Below are 22,467 nucleotides of genomic sequence, written 5' to 3'. Positions count from 1 at the left end.
GGTTCAAGCTGAGCCTGGTGGATATGTGGTTCTTTGTATTCACCAAACTCATCCATTGTTAGCCTATATAAGGAGGGTCCCTCATCCATCCCAAGGCTCATGACCATGACACGACAACCCAACAAGAGGACCTCTTTCAAGAGAATTGAAGCTCTGCTCCATCTCATAGGAGGCTTATTGTTTTAAACCTACCTCGATCCAACCCACTAGTCCAGTTGGTTTAGTTTCTGAGCCCTCCTACCAGCTGACTAGCCTTTTCTTTTACATTGGCGTCTTTGGTCAAGTCTGCGTGCTCCCAGCAGTAGCCCTTTTCTTTTCCTCCCTTGTAACTTCCAGTCCAGCTGGGGAGAGATTCCTTCCTTGCGGCCAACCAGCTTAGTTTATCTTGGTTAGAGGAACGATTGGAGGCAGACTCCACCACTGGTAAAAAGAACTGATACTACTGCAGGGTGTTTCAATGATATGGTGACTTTTGTGCTTTATTCATCTCGTCCCCAGTCTGTGTTTTGACCAATAGACCAGCAAACCCATTGCATTCACTTCCATCCCACCAAGGAACAATGTGAACAATGATTAATCATCTTTCTGCTTTTGATTGCATGATTTCTCAGTTCCAATAATATAAAGGACTCAACCCTTGCTTTGCAGTTTAATTAGTCCTCAATGTTTGTTTTGCACCAGATGATTCAGTTTGTAGCAACCTACACAAAAACAGATACTAGAAATCTAAACTAATTATTTAATTGCCATGGTGCACTATTCAACTTGGATAAGATGCACCAATATTGATTTCCTTTTTAAAACCATAACCATACTGAAAATTAGTGTGCCCCCTCTACTAATCCTGCAGAGCTATGGTGCAGATCCACAGTTCATTATAGAAGGGTGTGTTTGGGTAATCTAGCCTTTGGTGGAGGATGCAATGAAGGCAGCCCAAACGTCACTCATGATAAGAATAGGTCAGTTGATTTTCTGAAAAGACCTAAATCTAAACTTTGATGGCAAAAGGGAAGTCATTTCCATGTTACTAGAGAAGTCAATGATGTTGTTGATTTGTCAGAGCGTGTTAGGGGACAGCTTACGAAGATATAATAAAACAGGTAAAAACAATTTTGAGACTTTTGGAAAGTTTGGTGGCAAAGGTGAGAGGAAATAAGATGCAAAAGTGAACCTCTGATAAAATTATGTGGCAAAAATTGTTTCCTCTAAGGCCATTTGGAAACCATGGCTTCCATTCCAAGTAGTGGAAAAGGAAAAGGGTGGGTTTGCTTTGAAGATGTGACAATTTATGTTGTATGGATAGCAAAGAAAAGGGTGGATTCCACCAAACAATCATTACAATCTTCCATAATTCAGATTCTTGGAAGAAGAAACTAGGTGAGTATTGTGAGAGGAATATGAGATTTCCATTTCCTACCCGAACAAGAACTCAAAATTGGAATCCATGTTTCAATAGTTCTAGTAGAAATCATCATTGGATAATTATTGTTTTTTCCCTTGGATTTCATGTATCCAAACATGCCCTAAAAGTGTGGCACATTTTGTGGAAAGAGACCTAGTAGTCACACAGAAAGGTGCTTATGACTCATCATTATTATCATCATCTAAGCCTTGTACCAATTGATTGGGGTAGGTTGTGTTAACGACTCATAGAGATTAAAATATCCATACGAAATCTGTAGCATTGAAACCAATGGTCTTTGCTTATGATTACCTCTTTGGTTGTCAATATGTTAGCACCCTTGATATCTCTATGAATTACACCTTGTTCATGTAGATATACCAAACCTTCCAAGACCTGTTCATGATGAGATTAGTGTTCAGGTATCAAGAACTTAAAGATAGTGCAGAAAATGCTAACTTATATGCAAACCTGAGCGATATAAACTGCTGCCAACGTTTCAGGGAAAGGTCCAAATTTGCTTGGCTTGATAATGTTATCAAGTGAGCCATTTTCCACATACCTACATGAACTCCACTCACTTATATAACTGCATGTATTTTTTAATGCGAGATTACTTCAACAACTTCTCAATAAATCAACAGCACCATTGCCACTTGAGAAGAGCACATGAAGGAAAAGGAAACAAACATCAAATGACAATTTAATGCCACTTACTCAAGGATTATGTTAAGGTCAGTCTTCGTGTTTAAGGATCCAAGATATTTCACAATATTTTTATGATTCAGAATCTGCAATAGAAGACAATGGATTCAATAAACGTAAAAAACTGTGGTCTGAAATCTCCTGTATCTAATACTGTATTGCATGGCTGCCAGATCCAATATCAACAATTCTGGAACATAATTGAGTCAGCTAATATCTACATTAGACATGTAGGAGATTGTGTATTTGTGTATGCATGTGTATGGATGTAGGTGTATGTGTGGAGTATTTTACTGTTACAGGTCAGGTTTTTTTTAACCCCTTTGAAGGTGTGGATCTAATCCACTTGCTTTGAAATGATGTAATAAATCACATTGTGTGAGAAGGCAAAGAGAAGAAGGGAAATTTGAGAGAGAAGCAAGAGGTAGTGTAGAGATTAGATAATCTCTCACCCCAATCTTTTATTACAAAACCCATAACAAAATGATATAGTGTCTTGAGTGAGCAGCAAAACATAACACACACCCATACATAATAAAATACTCCACACATACACCACACATCCTATAAGACTCAAGCGAGTCTAGACTCCCCTTGAACCAGAATGCAGACCGACTAATCAAATCAATATCAGGTAGTGCCAGGCATGGTTCACCACTCATCAGAGAGTGTTGACTACAATAAGCACTGGCATGATTTATGATGATGGAATATTTGACAACAGAGATGCATGTCGCACAAAATGTGAATATGAATGAAATTATTTACAAAAAAGAAGAAGAAGAAGAAGTTAAAAGTAATTCAATGCAGGATAAAGGAGTTAATATCCCTATTAGAAAAGTGTCAACAGGAAAGAAGGTACCTTCAGCAGATCGATTTCTTGCTGATGTAAGGATTGTTTCCACCAATGAAAGTGTGTTACAAAAGGAAAACAAAAGATGGTGAGACTCACAAGGTAAACATTGTCATTTCAAAAGTTTAAATCAATTGACTCTCACTTAAAAACTAACACTCCCATGAACTTTTGAGTTTGAAGCATGTTGGCTCTGTTGTAGGATTCTAGTTCTGGAAAATAGCACATGCCTTTTCTTTAAATGTACCATATAGTAAAAAATATGCCTAAACATTACCAATAATTCTTACAATATAAATACCATTTTTATAGATTCAATGAAATGTCTTCATATGCCTTCTGAACTTTTATTCATTTCGAAAAACCTTTCGTCTGCATACTTCTCCCAGAACTTGGAGCCAGAGGGATTGTTTCTTAAAGTTTTCTGTGGTTCTTGTTCCAACTCGCCTTCATTCTGTCTAGCTTGGATCTTCACAATTTCATTTCTTAATATATAGATGTATACACAGTTCATATTTCATTCATCATAATTTATTTTATTGTCTCCGTTCTATTTCTTTTTAGCTTTTTCCCTTATTTCCTATTTTTATGACAATTATTTAATTGAGCTTTTTTTTAGGCTAATGCCTTTGGCTGCCTGAGGCTTACGCTGCAAAGAGTCCAACCACAACAACTCTGCTTTTGACTGTTAAAACTTCAGGAGCAGTGTATCATCAGATTAAGTTGGCAGTTAGACAAAAGACTCAAGCGACTAGGATGGTTCAAAGAGAATTGAATGAACTGTGAGGGTAGTTTGAGGATTCTTTCTATGTGTGTCATAATCCACCTTCCTAACCTAACCATTGTTTCAAAGAAGCACTATAGGTGCTTCATGCTCTGTGTGAACAAACCGTCCTTGGAGAAAATGACTAAGAATAGTAAGTAGCCTTTGTATTGCTAGAATACATGCAAGATAGAATGAATCAAGATATACGTCTTTGTTAAGGCATTTGAAATTATCACTGTAGAAATTGAACTTCTAATGCAGCAAAAGGAAGATTGCTGTTCACTTCTGTGTGAACAGAACTTGGAGAAAATGATGAAGAAAAGAAAGTAGCCTTGGTATGCTAGAACATCAAGGTTTACACCATCATGGAGGCATTTGAAATTGTCACTGTAGATATTGAACTCGCAATAGGCGAAAGGAAGATTTGAACAGAGACTAACGTTCGATATTCATATAGAGTTTGAGTTTCTAAGCACCTCTGGTATTTTCATTTTGGTAATTAGTAAAGGCTTTCACTTGTTTCACGCCTTCTCTTCCTCCATCTCTGGTTGTAAGTCATGTCACAAGTCCAAAGTTCGACGAAATTCAAACTTTGAGTTGCAATTCTACATTGATTGAAACAGAAGTAGCAAACAGGTAGAATACAATGCTAGACCTGAATTACTAATTCTTCACTCAAGCTAGGTTCTGCTTTTCAGTGACCCAAACAGTTCATCAGGTGGGCCCCATAGTAGATTGACAATGGACCAGAGAAAGTTATGCCACGCAATCCCAGCTATTTGACTGGTGGACTTCCTGTTGCATTCAAACCATTGGCTATGTTTCTTTATATCAGTCCATGTGCAGGCCCATAATTACAATTTAGAAGTTATCCACTGGGGGAGTTCCTATCAACATTGGCTGTTTGCAATGGGGCCCACTTGACCAGCGGTCTGGAACACTAAAGGAAGGCCATACATGTAAAACCCAAAACGAAAATGTCTGGCATTCATCTTCAACAAAACCATGCACTTCACAGAGAAAACAGACCATGATAACATTGAGATCCTCCTCACAGATATTCTCCAACGAGATTTGCTTAATTGCAACAAAATCCCCATTCTCCAAATCCAACCCTTTATATACTCGTCCGGATGCTCCTCTCCCAATCTCATCTCCAATCATCTACACCAAACTCACAAAACAAAATGCTGAATTCAACACAAAACATGCAAAACGAGATTCATTGAAAAATCAAAAACAGATACAAAGATAGATCAGAGAAGAAAATCAACACATCAACACATCTTACGTATTTATCACCGAGAATCTTCGACTTGTGAATGTGTGGTGGAAAAGTGGGTCGAGACATGTTGGAACAATCTGGATCGTATCAAGAACCCTAGAATCGTTTAGTATCCATCCCTTCATATACCTAAAATGAGCATTGAAATGAATCGAAATCAACAATTGCGTTGAAATCCGAAAAGGGAATGAGAATTTGGAAATTTTATCGAATGTGGAAATTTTATCTTTTCATTACTAATAATTTCAATTCAATTAGGAAGTGAGTAACCCTACAAAGCTAAGGTGAGCGGGGTGCGTACGTTAGGATACGCCGGAAGAACAGATCCAGATGTTTGAAACGAACGGAAAGAAACAAGCAAATCAGTTCGTTTTGGCCCGTCTCAACTTGTGATTCAGCGTGCGTCGCCACCTACTAGGGCCCAGATGCTGAGATTGTCCGACGATCTGAACCGTCCATATTACCATTATTATTACAAATTAGCTATTAGCTAATAGTTACTCTTTCTTGATGATCATAACTGCTGATTTTTAGTGTTGAATATGAACCATTGAAAATTTTCTTTTAATTGTTCTAAATTCATCTACAGATAGTTGTGTAACAATCATCCGTTCAGTATAACTTTCTAAAACTGACCCGCACATAATAGAGTCCACAACATGGACGGTTCGAATAGTTACATCAATCGGCATGTGGGCCCCAGTGGGTGGCGACGCACGGTAGATCCTGTATCGTGACAGAGGGAAAACAAAATCGTACGGCTCCTTCCTTCGCGGGAAATGAGCGGGCAGGAGTTGGGATCAACTACGTGGCACGGATGTTTTGCACAGTATACAGTCAGTTTCAGTTCTTAACAGTCGGACCCATGGTTTGGTGATCTTCGCCATTGGTCCATTGAGTCCGCCTGTTGATGGAGAATGACCAAAGAATTATTTCCGATCGTATGACCAAACAGATCACTGCTATATATATATATATATATATATATATATAGTAATGGTCTCCCGCAAATTATATCGTAAGGAATTTGTGTATCAACCTTCATGTAAGTCGTAAAATGAGGAGAGCAGCTGGGATTCAGTTGCATTGAGAGACGGAGAGTCTTTATTAAAAAAAAAAAAAGACTCTTGTGCTTGCGGAAAGACTCTTGGAATTGAAAGCGAAATTCACGGCGAAGCTTTTCATTGGGAGATCCACGATAAGGATTATGTATGAGGCCCACTATGATGTTTGTGATAAATTGATAAATCCAACCCGTCCATCTGTTTTTTGAAATCATTTTAGGACATGCGACAAAAAATGAGGAGGATCCAAAACTTAAATGGGCTACATAAGATGAAACAGTGGGGATTTAGTGACCCCCGTTGAAACATTCATATATGAACAAAAGTTTTGTATCGGTTTAAGTTCCCAGTGTTTTCATTTCATTTCAATGAAAATGACCTTATAAACGGTTTGGATGGAATATAAACATCAAGGTGGAGCCTAAGAAGGTTTCAACCGTAAGCATTCCTTTCCCTAATGTTTCATCTCGTATGGCCCACTTGACTTTTGGATCCTCCTCATTTTTGGTATAATGTCCTAAAATTATACCTAAAAATGAATGGACTAGTTAGATTTCACACAAACATCACAGTGGGCCCCACACAGAATCCTTGCGCAGGATCTTAATGGGAAAGGCTTCAGCAGGATATCCAAGTCCTCGGGAAACGGATTGGATACTCCCCTGCCACCAGACAATGGTGGGTGGTCGGTGCTATGTGGGCCCCACCATGATGTACGTGTTTCATCTTTCTTGTCCATCTATTTTTATAGATCATTTTATGGCATGAGACCAAAAATGGGGTATATCCCATTCTCAAGTGGACCACATTACAGGAACACAGTGTTAAATGGATGTTAGCCCACTATGATGTTTGTAATAAATCCAACATGTCCATCCTTTTTTCGAGCTCATTGTAAGACATGCGACCAAAAATGAGGAGGATCCAAAACTTGAATGGGCCATACGAGATGAAACAGAGGGGAAAGGAATGCCTACAGTTGAAACTTTCCTAGGCTCCATTTTGTTGTTTATATTCCATCCAAACCGTTTATAGGGGCCATAGAAGTTTTCGATCAAGCTTATATCTGTGTTTTCACTTCCTCTATCTCTATGTTAACTTATGAACAGTTTGGATCTCAAAAATACATCATGGTGGGCATTAGAAATGTTTCAACAATGAGTGTCACTACCCCCACTGTTTTCTGTGGTGGGGTCCACTTGAGCTTTAGATCCACCTCATTCTTTGTTTCATGCCATATAATGATCTCTCCAAATGGATAGACAGTATGGATACAACACATACATCATGGTGCGACTCACAGAGCTTAGTGACGTCAGTCATCCTACTCCCTTGCCACCAGCCCAATGGCTGGCGGTCGGTGCTCTGTGGGCCCCACCATGATGTACATGTTTCATCCATTCTGTTCATCCATTTTTAAATATCATTTTAGCACTTGAACTCAGAAATAAGAGGAATATAAATCTCAGATGGACCACACCACATGAAACCAGTAATGATTGGATATCCACCGTTAAAATCATCCTAGGTCCCACTGTACTGTTTATTTGACATCCAATCTATTGATTAGGTCATACAAACCCATATGAAGGGAAAAAACAAAGATCAGCTTGATCCAAAACTTTTATGGCCGCCAAAAGAATTTTAACGGTCAACGTCCATTCAACGTTGTTTCCTGTAATGTGGTCCACTTGAGATTGGGATATACCCCATTTTTGGTCTCATACCATAAAATGATCTAAAAAAATAGATGGATGGCATAGATGAAACACATACATCATGGTGGGGCCCACATAGCACTGACCACCTGCCATTGGTCGGTGGCAGGGGAGTAGCCAATCAGTTTCCCAATTCCAAGGGATGCGGATTTCCTCCTAAATCCTTACCCATTAAGATCCTAGGCAAGGATTCTTTGTGGGTCCCAATGTGATGTTTGTGTCAAATCCAACCAGTCCATTCATTTTTAGATATCATTTTAGGACATTATATCAAAAATAAGGAGGATCCAAAACTCAAGTGGGCCATACAAGATGAAACATTGGGGAAAGGAATGCTTACCGTTGAAACCATCCTAGGCTCCACCTTGATGTTTATATTCCATCCAAACCGTTTATAAGGTCATTTTCACTGAGATGAAATGAAAACACCGGAAACTTAAACCGATACAAAACTTTTGTAGCCATATGAATGTTTCAACAGTGGTCACTAAATCCTCACTATTTCATCTCATGTGATCCATTTAAGTTTTGGATCCTCCTCAGTTTTGGTCGCATATCCTAAAATGATTTAGAAAAATATATGGACATGTTGGATTTATCACAAACATCATAGTGGGCCCCACACAGAATCCTTGCGCAGGATCTTCCAACGAAAGCCTTTTGCGTGAAATCCGTTTGCAATTCCAAGAGTGTCTCACGAGTGTAGGAGAGAGTCTTTTTTTTTTTTTTTAAAGACTCTCCCTCTCTCAATGTAGCTGAATCCCATCCACTCTCCTCATCTTACAGCTTACATGAAGGCTCACACATAAATTCCTTGCGGTATGGTTTGTAGGAGACCATTACTCTCTCTCTCTCTCTCTCTCTCTCTCTCTCTCTCTCTGTGTATATATATATATATAGTTTTTTCAATTGAATATGAAACGTTATTGCATTCTCTTTGGAACTTCCATTTATAGGCCACAATCGACGTAGATTTTTACGGCGGTTTGTTTTAACAATTGAATGCGGATTAGCTACTGAACCCGACAATAGCATGACATCACCACATTTTGTGGGCCCCACCCGATTTTTATGGGGGTTTGTTTTAACAATTGGATGCGGATTAGCTACTGAACCCGACAGTAGCGTGACGTCACCATGTTCTGTGGGCCCCACCCTCATGTATTTGCACTATCCATCCATTTGGAGAGATCATTTTAAGTGATGATCCAAAGAATGAGGCAGATCCAAAGCTCAAGTATACCCACCACAGAAAAACTGGGGGTAGTGACGACCACCGTTGAAACCTTCTTAGGGTCCACCATCACGTTTATTTGAGATCCAACCTGTTTATAAGTTAACACGGACATGGAATAAGGGCAAACACGAATATCAGCTTGATCGAAAACTTTTATAACCTTAGGAAGTTTTTAATGGTATGAGTTGGTTTTCCGTGGTGGGTACACTTGAGCTTTGGACCTGTGCAATTCTTTGGCTAGTGGTGTAAAATTAGGTGTATACGTTAGCTAAGTTGAGTTGAATCAAGGTGGGCCAAGCTTGACTTGACTCATCCATGCTCTTTTGGAGCTCACACTCAAGCTTTCCATTGGAGTTTGGGTTGTTTGCCAAATCTTTCGAGGTGAGTTTACTTTAAGTCGAGTCGAGCCTACCTCAATTTATTATATTTTTTAATACAAAATACAAATTAAAAGTCAATAATATTAAGTTCAAAATGTCTCACATGCCATGACATTTAAAAAATAATAATAATAAGTCTTAAATATACTATCTAAATAGCACAACATCGAGTTTAAAAAGTGAAAATATATTATAAAATATGAAAACTTATACAAAACTTTAAAAGCATATATTCATTCATGCAATTTTAGATGCATTCTCGTCTTGACTTGCATTCTCATCATCATTCTTCTCAACATCGAAATTGCTACTGCCCCAAACTAAATGCAACCAATCTTATGTACATATCAGTGCTTTTAACTGTTTTTAGGGCGAGTGAACTTTGATACTTTCTCACAACCTTACTCTCCATGCTAAAAGCTGATTTTGATGCCACAGTCGAAATTGGAATTGACAATATATCTCATGCTATTACCAAAAGTCTAGGGTATTTACAAGCTCTCGACTTCCACTATTACAAAACATCAAAATCATCTTCTTGTAACTGTATAACCAGCTCTTTTAGATACTTCTCTACTTTTGATTCAATTTTCTACATCTCTGTTTCTTCTTTGTTTAAAAAGGATATAAAATCATGAAGTCGCTTTCTTCCATTAGAAGTACTAGACATAGATTGAGGAGTAACTATTGTAATGAATGTTGCAGCAAAAATACCAACATATGATGTTAACAACTCTTCAACTACAACATCAATAATGACGGCCTCCACTGGAACTCTTTCAGAATTGAAATAAATGGACTTGAAAATATACCTAACCATTGTCATCTTATACCGTGGATACATAACAGCTACAATGACCATTAACAAGTGACAGTCAGCCCAATACTTGTTGAATTTCATTTGCATTACCAGAGTCATCACTTGTGTGTGTGTGTGTGTGTGTATGGACCCTCATCAACACATTTTTTTAGAGTGTCCATAATGAAAATAATTTTTACAAGAAACTAATTTGCAGTATGATACTTATTTAAAATAAAAAATAAAATCTTCATGTGGTCATAGAAGACTTTGAGAAATTAATAAACATGTTCATCTTTTGTTCAGTCTTTATCACTAAGCATGTATGTGTACATTTGATCATGCGCCACAAATTTAGGGAATGCAACTTTAAATTATAAAGCAGTATCCAACACTTCATAAGTTAAATTCCAGTACGTGCAAACATCCAACTTCAACTTCTTTTTACATTTTAAATCCAAACGTTAATTATATCATTTCACGTACTCAAGCTTGAAGGTAACCCTCTTATATATTTAATGTTATCTCGTATGTTGGTGATCGTATAGTCAATTGCTTTCAGCCTTTCTTGTACAATCAAGTTTAGTATGTGGGCACAACATTTGATTTGGAATATTTTACCACCAAAGAATAAATTTTCAAATGCCTTGAATTGATTACGTAAGAACGAAAGCAAAGTGTCATTGGAAGGGGCATTATAAAAAATTATTAAAGAAATTTTATTTTTGATGCTCCACTCAACAAGACAATTGTAAATACAGTCCGACATTACCACACTAGTATGAGGAGTAATGTAGCGTAAGTTTATAATCTTCTTTTGGAGTTTTAAATCTGCATCAATGAAGTGTGTAGTTAATTAAATATATTCATTTCTTTAATTCGATGCCATCCACATATCTGAAGTCAAACTTATTCTTGATAAGGATGCTTAAAAAGATTTCAAGTTTACTTTCTCAATTGTATACATCCTCATGCACTATCAATTGTAAAAATTCATAAAAACTTTTCTTTCTACCATGCTAAACAACTTCTCATTAAATATTACCAATTTTACATACCACTCTTTCAGCTTTTCTTAATCATACTTTTAGGTGGAGAGTGTAACTTGAGAGTCGTCATTTTTAGAAGCGGTAAATGAAAGTAGTTACTAGACTCCACCCATCGACATAGTTGTTCACAACCCCAAGTATAGGGTCGTGATGTAGTAATAATCTTGGTAAGACCAAGGTCGAATCCACAGGGACTGATCTTGTGCGTTTCTGAAATTAACTAGAAGCAAAACTAGAAGAAGATGTAAAACTAATTTTGAAGTGATTGAGAGAGTAATTGTGAATTAAGTAATTAAAACTAAGAATTTAAAGGTGGGAACTAGGGTGCTAAGGATCCACTTGGAGTGATCAGGGAGCCCTCTTGCTTGATTCAAGTAACACAATTAGAATTGGAGTCCTATCCTATCCAATTGGAAAATATATCAATAAAACCAAATCTGAACTTCCATTGACCTAATTCTCAATGAAGGAGAACTATGATGAATCCTTACTCTTACTCCGGTGGTAGACTCTTAGGAGTTTTAACACCCAATCAAGGGTTCCAGTATCCATAGGTGGCGAAATCCCACTACGGGACATGAGTGTGTGGGGGTGTGTGTGTGCGTGTGTAAAAAAAAAAAGGAGAATTATGATAATTGGCAGGGATTCCATCACCAAACCATGCCCAAGAGACAATGGCAAACAACAGGATTTACCAATCTCATAATCTCAAAGTAGGAGAATTGTGAAGATTAGGAAGGATTCCATCACCTTACCTTGCCCAAGGGATGATGGTGAACAACAGGACTTATTAGTTTCACAATCTCAAATCAGGAACAGAAGATTGATTGCTTGCCTCTAAATGCAGAGGTTTATAAGTAATATCCCGTGAATACAGGGTCGATCCCACAGGAAGATGAATTGTGAGAATGAAAAAATCAAATGCAAAAAAAAAAAAAAAAAACACTAAACTAATGATTTGATTTTAGGAGTTTTAAATAGATATAATTCAACTGAATTAAAACAACACTCAAATTTTAAAGTTCCACACATATGTTAATGTTCCAAAATCATGATGACTTGGATAACACAACTAGGATCTGAGCATTATGGTCGGCTTAATCAAAAAATAAAATAGTTTAAATATTTTAATAAACGATATAAAAGATTAGAAAATCATGAATTTGCACCATTGATATATATTCTCAAGCGCCAATGATTTTAAGAATTCATATTTATAAGATAATGAAAATTAAAGAAATATAACAGGTTGAGAACTTCTCTTATTTAGGAAATCTAATTGATCTAGGGTAAACCTATCCATTAATGTGGATCTCATATGATGGAAACATATCACATTAGGATTTAAAAAAAAACTAAACCTAAACAATAGATAACATGCATACACCATTCTTCTCATCATTAAAACAATCAATTATCATAACTTAAAGAATTATTAAACTCATGTGCTTCCCTTCTAGCATGGGCTAGAGGGAACTTAGAAAAACATAATTATTAGAGAAAGAAAGCAACAAGAAAGAAATAAATGCAAATAAAAAAATCTAAAATAAAAAAATAACTTATAAAACTTTAATAAAATTAAAAACTCTTTAAAAACCCTAAATCTTGCTTTGGGATAACTTGAATGATGCTTAGGAATGCCATGGGAAGTTCTATTTATAAGTGGGGAACTCCAATTTTTGTACAAAGTTAGAAAACTCTAGAAACCGCCTCAAATTTATGCAGTTTTTCAAAATAGACTTCTCATTGTATAGTTTGTTAAAACAGACTTCACTCTGTGTAGTTTTTTTTTTTTAAAAAAAGACTTCAGAACTTCAGAATACACTTTTTCAGGTTGATTTCAGGATTCTTCACTTCAAATATTTGATTCTCTTCATTCCTCACTTGGTTTTCTTGGTTCTTTGGCATATGAATTCTTCAATATTGGTTTCCTAAGATCTATCTCTTGCCTTAGTGATTCTTGAGCATCAAATCCATGCTTTTAGCACATTTTTTCAATTCAAGCTCTTAAATTCACCTTGCAACACATACACGAGTAAAATAAAACATTAAGTTGATTCATGTTCATAAAACTAAGATATAAATGGGAGAAATTATGCAATATTTGAGTCTCAACACACCCCCCCAACCAGCATTTTGCTAGTCCCGAGCAAAATAAGTAAAAAAAATAAAAATTAAAATTAATTCTCGAAACAAAATTAAAACGAAATTTTTTTTAACTACACTTTCACAGGTAATTTCGATTGCATTTATCATATGCAACAAGCCTTTAAACCACTAGGTTTCTCCTAGTGGACAAGTTATAGTCTCATGAGGGTTTTCAGAAATGTTACCCACAAATATTGAAAACATGAAAAATAGTTCAACACTCAAAAATTTATACAATTATGCCTCCATTCATCATGTGAATTCCAAAACAAATCAATACTTGCTCTATGTCTGAAGTTAATTAGAATCTCAATTTCTTAATCCATTACATCCTTGAGTTCAAAGACCTAATCAAAATTTAGAATAGTTATGATCCAATATACTTGGGTGCTCGTGACAGTAGTCTAACTTTGAGAAATATACATGTTCCCTATCCTAATTCCTTTCAATCATCCTAAGAATATGAAATCTCTAGTTATCTCATTTTCTTCATGACATTTCTTCATTTATCATTATATCCTCATTATTATAGACCACCCTTAGATGGAGATTCCCACCGGGTTTGCTTCATAACATAAGGTAACGTACTTGTAATGGTAACAGTAATGGATACTTAGGTATCCTTACTTCGGATTACTTACACGACTGTTATGGTCATTGCATTCATGCTTTATAATAATTTTTTTTTCATCACTTTTTTTTTTCTTTAATATTCTCTCTTTTAAGCATATATCAATAGTACTAGTTCATTCAACCTTATTTGAATCAAAATATGTTATTCTAGTTCACATATCATATTCCTCACTTAGTTAGCTAGGGTGTATTGTTAATTCAGTACATTAAATTATAACTCACTTTAAACTAGTGATTAGATAATTGAACTCAAGTCTGTAATTTTCAGTTATCAGAATTCTGACTACTATCGATCTAGACTAAGTATTAATTTTGCCTTTGGAATTCACATAATATCATGTTCACATTTTTTTATATAAAAATGTTATTTTGAAAATGTTAATTTTTTTTCCATAAACCTTAAAAAAATAAACTTAAACCTAACTGAAACCTTAAAAAAATAAAAATAAAAAAATAAACTGAAACCTAAAAAAACTCACATGGATGACTATCCACACCCCCGAACCTAAAATCTACATTGTCCCTAATGTAATGATAATGTAATACAGAGAACAATAAAAATAAAAAAAAGAGCAGATAGTACCTATTATGAAGAACTCACCTGCTAGGTGACACTAAAAAAATTGAATATGACACAAATCCTACACAAATGCTCCGTCAAACTAGGAGCATCAATCCGAATTTCTGGCTCATAAAGAGAGTTAGACTCCTTTTCCAAATGAAAGTTTTCCACATAAGGTTTCAATTTCTAACCATTAACCTTGTACACATTGCTATTACGTGAATTTTTAATTTTAACAGCCCCATGAGTATAAACATTCTTCAAAATGAAGGGGCCTGTCCATCTTTATCTTAACTTTCTCGGAAAGAACTGGAGACGAGAATTGTACAACAGGACCTTTTGCTGAGGTTTAAAATTCTTCCTCATGATGTTTTTGTCATGAAAAGCTTTGGTTCTCTTTTTATAGATTTTAGAATTTTCATAGGGGTCTCTCCTCGGCTCCTCTAATTCATTCAACTCTAATTTCCTTTGCCCACTTGCTTGGTCCATATCAAAGATTAATTTCTTTATTACCCAGTAGGCTCTATGTTCCAATTCCACAGGCAAGTGGCAAGCCTTCTCATACACCAATCTGTATGGGGACATTCCAATCGGAGTCTTATAAGCAGTCCTATAAGCCTATAAAGTGTCAGACAGTCTGAGGGACCGATCCTTTCTATCTAACCTTATAGTTTTACATAAAATGTGTTTGATTTTTCGATTAGAAATCTCAGCTTGCCCACTAGTTTGTGGGTGGTATGGGGTGCTCACTTTATGCTTGATGCCATATTTCTTCATCAAAGCCTCGAATGTCCTATTGCAAAAGTGAGACCCGCCATCACTAATGATAGCCTTTGTAGTTCTAAATCTATAAAAAAATATTTTCCTTGAGGAATCGTATGACCACTTTGTTGTCATTGGTCGTACTTGGAACTACCTCAATCCACTATGAAACATAGTCCACACCAACCAATATATGAAGATGGGCCCATAAAATCAACACTCCAACAATCAAATATCTCCAATGGTAAAATTGGGGATAAAGGCATTATGTTGCACCAGGACACTCTTCCTAACATTTGACATCTATCAAAAACAACACAGAAAGCATGGGTGTCTTTAAACATGGTGGACCAGTAAAAATCACATTGTAAGATTTTTGCAATAGTTTTCTTAGCAAAAAAATGGCCACCATATGCTTCCATGTGGCAAAAAGAAATAACACTCTGAACTTCATCATCTGGGACACAACGTCTAAAAATTTGATCAGTCTCATATTTATATAAATACGAATCATCCCAGAAGAAGTTCCTAACCTCAGTTTAAAATGCTTCCTATCTTTTGACTTCCAATGATAGGGCATTTTTTTCATTACAAGATAGTTCACTATATCCACATACCAAGACAATTTGGAGATCGTAAATAATTGTTCATTAGGAAAAGTGTCCTGGATATGCATCTCCTCAGTGGAATCATTTAACACCAATCTGGAAAGGTGATCGACCACTATGTTTTCTACTCATTTCTTATCTTTTATCTCTAAGTCAAAATCTTGGAGTAGGAGAATCCATCTCAAAAGTCTCAGCTTTACATCCTTCTTAGATAACAAATATTTCAAAGCCGAGTGGTTCGTGAAAATGACCACTTTGGATCCCAGCAAGTAAGACCTAAACTTATCTAAAGCAGAAGTTACTGCAAGTAACTCTTTTTCAGTTGTTGAGCAGTTAGTTTAGAGTTCTACTCGCATAGTGAATAACGTAGGGCCATTTATCTTTCCTTTGACCCAAAACAGCCCCTATGGCATAATCACTTGCATCGCACATTACTTCACAAGGAAGTGTCCAATCTGGTGGACGCATGATATGTGCAATGGTAAGGGAGATTTAATTTTATTAAAGGCACTTGCACACTCATCTATCCACTTAAATGGAACATCCTTTTGAAAAAGATTAGTCAAGGGTCTAGTAATGGCACTAAAGTCCTTGATGAATCTTTTATAAAAATCAGCATGCCTTAGAAGTGATCTAATATCTCTAACAGTTCGGGGGATAGGTAGATTAACAATAACATCGAGTTTTGAGCGATCTACCTCAATTCCATTTTTGGAGATAACATGGCCTAAAAAAATTCCTTTTTGAACCATAAAATGACATTTCTCCCAATTTAAGACAAGGTGCTTCTCTTCACACCTAAATAAGATAAGAGATAAATTATGGAAGCATTCCTCAAAACTACTCCCAAATATAGAGAAGTCGTCCATGAAAACCGCAAGAAACTTCTTAACCATATTTGAAAAAAAATACTTAACATACACCGTTGGAAAGTTGCTGGGGCGTTACACAATCCAAATGGCATCCATTTGAAAGTAAACGTGCTAAATGGACAAGTGAACGTGATTTTCTCTTAGTCTTACAAGGATATCTCTATTTGGTTATATCCAGAATATCCATCAAGAAAACTATAGAAGGAGTGACTTACTACCCTCTCTAAAACTTAATTAATGAATGGTAGAGGGAAATGGTCTTTCTTTGTGACCTGGTTCAATTTTCTATAGTCAATGCAAACACACCAACCAGTGGTGACACGTGTTGGTATGAGTTCATTATTAGAATTCTATACATTAGTTATTCTAGATTTCTTTGGGACTACTTGAGTTGGACTCACCCAAACACTATCGGATATTAGGTAGATGATTCCCACATCAAATAATTTGATCACCTCATTTTTTATAACTTGCATCATGTTTGGATTGAAACACCTTTGAGGTTGTCTAATTAGTTTGGCGTCCTCATCGAGGTGGATTCGATGGGTGCATATAGAAGGGCTTATACCATTTATATCAGAAATGGTCTAGCCCAAGGCTCCTTTGTGGTCTCCTAGAACATTTAATAATTTAATCTCTTCATCCTTGTGTTACGCCCCAAACTTGGAAACTGGGCTCACAAAATTTTCAATCGTTGAATCCGGTGCCGACAGCCTCCGTAGTACCCCATTCTCGGCTCCTAGCGCCTATACGCTAGGTTCCGATCCTAGGATCCTACAAGGAGGATTTTTCAATGTACATTTATCCCGTAAGAAGCATAACACAAGTTTACCCAAATCACAAAGATCACATTATCATCACATATCCACTAATATAAACATTTGAATACAATGCTGAAAGGGAAATACATATATCGAAATCAAAGTTCCAGGAATCCGCTGCACGCTCCAAGCTCAACACTGCTGCGACCTAACATCACCTGCACGCATTTATCATGCATAAGCTTATAAAAAGCTTAGAGGGTGGTGAAAGTGTGTGCACAAGGTAAGTGTCAGGTATTTAATACAATGCCATAATCATATAATATCAAAAATACTGGTAAGATCATGAATCATATGATATCAGAGTAAGCGAAAATACTGACAAGTCCACGAGTCAAACAATATCAGAGTACGCAATACAGATTAGCTATGCAAATGAGGAGTCATAAAGATCCAAATATTATATGTCGAGGATGCAATGCAATATACAATTCTTGATGAGTTCACGAATACCGTCAGCCGTATCTAGACCATATAAATGTAGAAACACAGTAACCCAAAATGGCATATACCATGGATGTAATGCAATATGCAGTGTGAATGGAATAACCATGCTGGAGTGTGAAGTTGGGATGGTAGTACGTAGTATCGCAGGCTTGGGGTCCATCACAAGGGACTTCTATCCAAACTAGTCCCATACCTAATTTGGATAGTCAGACTCAATGTGGTAAACTCCTAATCTCAAGCTAGTCATGCGTCTCAACTAAAATCCTGACCATTGTGACGATACACGTAACAAATAATGCACCACCAACCCAAGTGGATAGTGAATGAATGAATGAATGAGTATAATGCTGAGTACATAACTCCTGCTCAATTAGTCCACAAATCACTACTGTACATCTATGGGATCATCACCGGGGTCTAGTATACTCTACATGCAATTACCACCCACTGGACACGCAACCATGTACGTGGAAGAGATCTCACTATCCGCCTGGCCAGTAGTCAGCTAATATCTACCCGGCACTTCGATAGCGGACTGAATCACGAGCTAGTCAAACTCAGCCTAGCTATGCCCCCTACCATTGGACGGGTAAGGCTATACCCCCTCCCAACCGACCACGACACAGTGAGAGACGCGACCTACTATATACGACCCTCATGCGATCATATACCCACTCGGTCTTGACATTGGGCCGTCTCCTGAACTCAGAGGTTTAGGGATTTTCATCTAGGGTCATTTATGGCAGCCCAATGCTAATAACATATTTTCGGTGTCCCATCTAGCCATCTACGATATGCATATGGAGGCTATGGCCCTGATGTTGTTAGGGCGTACAATAATCACAACACACAATATAAGATGCATGAGTCATGAAGTCCAATCATGCATCAATCCTACGCAACTGTGCGCTCATGTGGGATAACTCTGCCTATTAGGGAGTCCCATAAACCACCGGCGCTATGACATATACAATGGTCAATCATATCTCATACCAAACATGCAAATGATGTGTATGAGCATTTATTATGATGCTATGTTGTCACATACTCATAATTAGTATCAATAACCGACATCGACAGTCGACCTTGATAATGTGGACATTTAACCAGCATTACCCCCAAGGAATGGCCCACATAAAGCGTAACATATAGTGGACCCATGGTCTCACATAAGGGCCAAATATACAACACCATGGGCCTCACTCAAGAGATTAATACACATCACGATGGGCCTTTCACATCGGCCTAACATACATCACAATGAGCTCCATCGCCTGGCCCTCAAATGCATCACAATGGGTGTAACATCCTAGATTTTTCACTGTTTTGGATTTTCAAAAATCCTTGAAATTTTCTTATGTAATTAGCTTATAATATCACTTACTGACCATTAGCACTCAATGTTAGTTGTACACGGCTGGTACCAGTAAAGAACCACACAAGTCCGATAAATCAACCGTAGGAAGCCAACGAATCCACCCGATCACTTGAACATCAGGTGTAGCCCCATGATTTACTCACAAAGGACCCAAATCTAATCAACCCATTGTTAACTAATCACGACAATCATGATTCAATTAAAGATCTAACCGGGGCCGAGTCAGATAAGGCCCGGATCTTAAATAATAAACCAAATCAACCCCGTTACTCTTTTAGCCTAAAACCGATGGTTTAGAGTAACATGACCAAATCTCCACTTTCACTAGTTATAAATAAGCCACACTATGAACATAGTTAATCTAAACCCTAATCATTGCCCATGAGAAATGTCACTACCAAATTCATTTCAGAAATGCTCCAATTCTCCGAACAAGCTCTAAACCGCTCGTTGGTGGGCCACTAGTTCTAAAACTATAAAATAATGTCCGTCTTACTGGGCTTGATGTCCATCACAGGAGTTGGACCTGGGTACTGCCCAGAAACGCTCAACTTGAGCCAAAGGATGAGTGCATGAGAAGCGCAAATACCCCAAAGAAAGGAGTTGGAACTTAAGTGAATTGGGTCATCCACTCTTATGCAAAGTTGAAGATTTTGGACCATCGATTTACGACCAAACTTTACTCGTGGAGTAAGGATATTTCCCTACTCATATTCATATAGCCGCGGCCCCGATCGACTATCGGTGACCATTGAATAGACTTCTAATCATATCTATCGATCGACGCATCCAAATGGCGAGCCGATCATATACATACGTAGATCATCATTAGGGCCAACTATCTAACGGTTGGTGTCGACTCCTACGCCCTATAGTGGGCCCTAGAGCTTAGAAGGACCCTCTCATAGGTCTAGTATAGTAAAAACCTAGCCATTGAGGCCATTTACACCAAATCTGGCATTATAAAAGGGCCTCATTTGGGTGCCCCCTCTCCTCATACGATTTTGCCCTAGAGAAGGAAAGAGAGAAGAGAGAAAAGGGAGAAGAGAAGAGGAGAAAGGAGGAGAAAGGAGGAGAAAGAGAGAGGAAGAAGGAAGGAAAGGAGTGTGTGGTAGGAGGTGGGGCCCAAGGAAGCTTGGAATCTTAGAGAAATACCTTCTCCTTTCCCATATCCATAATTGCAACCCACTTCCATCCGATTGGGGAGGTAAGCACCCATGTTTTTGTAATCTTTGGGGTTGAGCTAGGAAATGCATGTGATCCTAACATGCAAGTTCATTTGGCTCAGGATCTATATGAATTGACCTGCGAGTTTGGCGACCCTAGATCGTTTTCTAAAGCCTTCAACAATCCATATGTGCAGACTATTAATCTTTGGTGGCCTAGCACCAATTGTAGTATAAGTCTAATGATTTTGTTTGTATGGATGATGCATTTGGAGAATCTAGGGAAAAAAAAATCTAGGAATTGTTGGGTTGTTTGGAATTGTATTACATGTTGATTTCTCATATGATGTTGTCCTTGCCTCTCACATGATTTGGTACGAATTAATGATTCATGTTTGTCTTATTTGGTTTTCTTCACATGATGTTGCCCTATAGCATGTATGCCTTATTAACTCTTGTGCATTTTGATTCTATGAGATGTAGGAAGTGCTTAACTTCCTCACCAATCCACACAACACACATGCACCTTTATTCATGATATTGTTAGCCTCCCTTGCTAGGAGATTCTGAATTGTATGTGGAGGTGTATGAGATCATGATGTTGTTTATGCTAGTTAATAACCCTTTTAGTTGGCATGTGATGAATCACCACCCAAACCCTTAGGGTTGGTCAGGAATACGAGAAGAGCGAAGACGACCCTGTTGCTAAGTCCGTCTTGAGGCTAAACCCATGGATTTGGACGAGTGCGTATGGGCGACAATAGTTAGACTACATGGGTCGCTCGTACCTGATGCTGTTCCGCCATGTACTTGCCTGAACTCATGTGGTCTAGTCTACTGGCTGACCAACCTTATATGTTAACCATGTTTGCTCACATATATATGGAACCTAGACACCCTACAATTGTTGTAGCCCATCGATAACCAAATTGCAACCGATCTACCACCTCGTGAGCCGGGCATGGTGGAATGGGACAATGTGTCTGAGCTGTCGACCTATGCTAGGGTGACACGCCTCCCCGTAGTGACCGCGAGCTATCCCTTCTTCTTAACACCCCCCATGTGGTTGAAGTTGGGGATGGGGAACCCGAAGGGATCAAGGATCGCGGTGCCCGGGCCTCGCACATTGAGGGGCCTTGGCACCGCAACCAGTTCAGGGCATTTGATATATGGGGTGTATCAGTTTTCTTAACCTGCTGGATGAATGTAATTAACTAAGAACTTGGCTAACAATATCATTGCATCGCACTAGCTAGGTTGGCAACTCGGCAGCCAAGGTCGCTCTGAGGGAGTGTTGGTCATACGCGATCATTAGACAGAGTCGCTTGAGGGAGTGTTGTGGCGAGGGCATGCATTATATCATCTATCATGCATATGCATTAACAAGATTAGTTAGGTGTTTCTGAATGATTGCCTTTCATTAAATTCATAATATAATTGATGTTTGTTACGACTTAAGACTAATAGCACCCACTGAGTTGATCACTCACTCCCACTTTGGGACGGTATTTTAAAACACCAACCAGACTCTTTAGTAGCTATAGGTAGCGATGAGTTCGAGGAGCCGAGCAGTGCTACATTGACGAGGAAGATGAGCTGTCCTACTTCCAGCTGATGGGCGGTTCGCCATAGATTAACAGCCTATTGTGGATCGCTGAGTGGTGAACTCGGCTTATCATTCTTTTTGGACATATTTTTGTAATTCTGTGGGGCAATGCCTTGCGCGACCCTTTTATATTCTTTTGGACCTGTATATGTTGACCTCTTTCATTTCAGTAGACTAGTTGTGATTGTACTTCATATTCCAAGGAA

The 22,467-nt window shown here is 37.7% G+C and overlaps 1 protein-coding gene across 1 annotated transcript in view; it reads right to left on the bottom strand.

Annotated features, from left to right (window-relative positions):
• The window catches only part of LOC131249587 (MAP3K epsilon protein kinase 1-like), a 62,825-nt gene extending 41,364 nt beyond the window's left edge, over positions 1-21,461 (bottom strand). The window contains 6 exon segments of the mRNA XM_058250386.1: positions 1,715-1,798; positions 1,874-1,964; positions 2,120-2,231; positions 3,208-3,226; positions 4,813-4,890; positions 21,444-21,461. Of these exon segments, the coding sequence (XP_058106369.1) occupies positions 1,715-1,798; positions 1,874-1,964; positions 2,120-2,231; positions 3,208-3,226; positions 4,813-4,890; positions 21,444-21,461 (402 nt within the window).
• Between the last annotated feature and the right edge of the window lie 1,006 nt (positions 21,462-22,467).

The sequence above is a fragment of the Magnolia sinica genome, chromosome 6, assembly GCF_029962835.1.
Source record: "Magnolia sinica isolate HGM2019 chromosome 6, MsV1, whole genome shotgun sequence".
In the NCBI taxonomy this organism is placed as follows: domain Eukaryota; kingdom Viridiplantae; phylum Streptophyta; class Magnoliopsida; order Magnoliales; family Magnoliaceae; genus Magnolia; species Magnolia sinica.
Note: the sequence above shows the minus strand (reverse complement) of the source record. Positions and strands in the feature narration are given on the sequence as shown.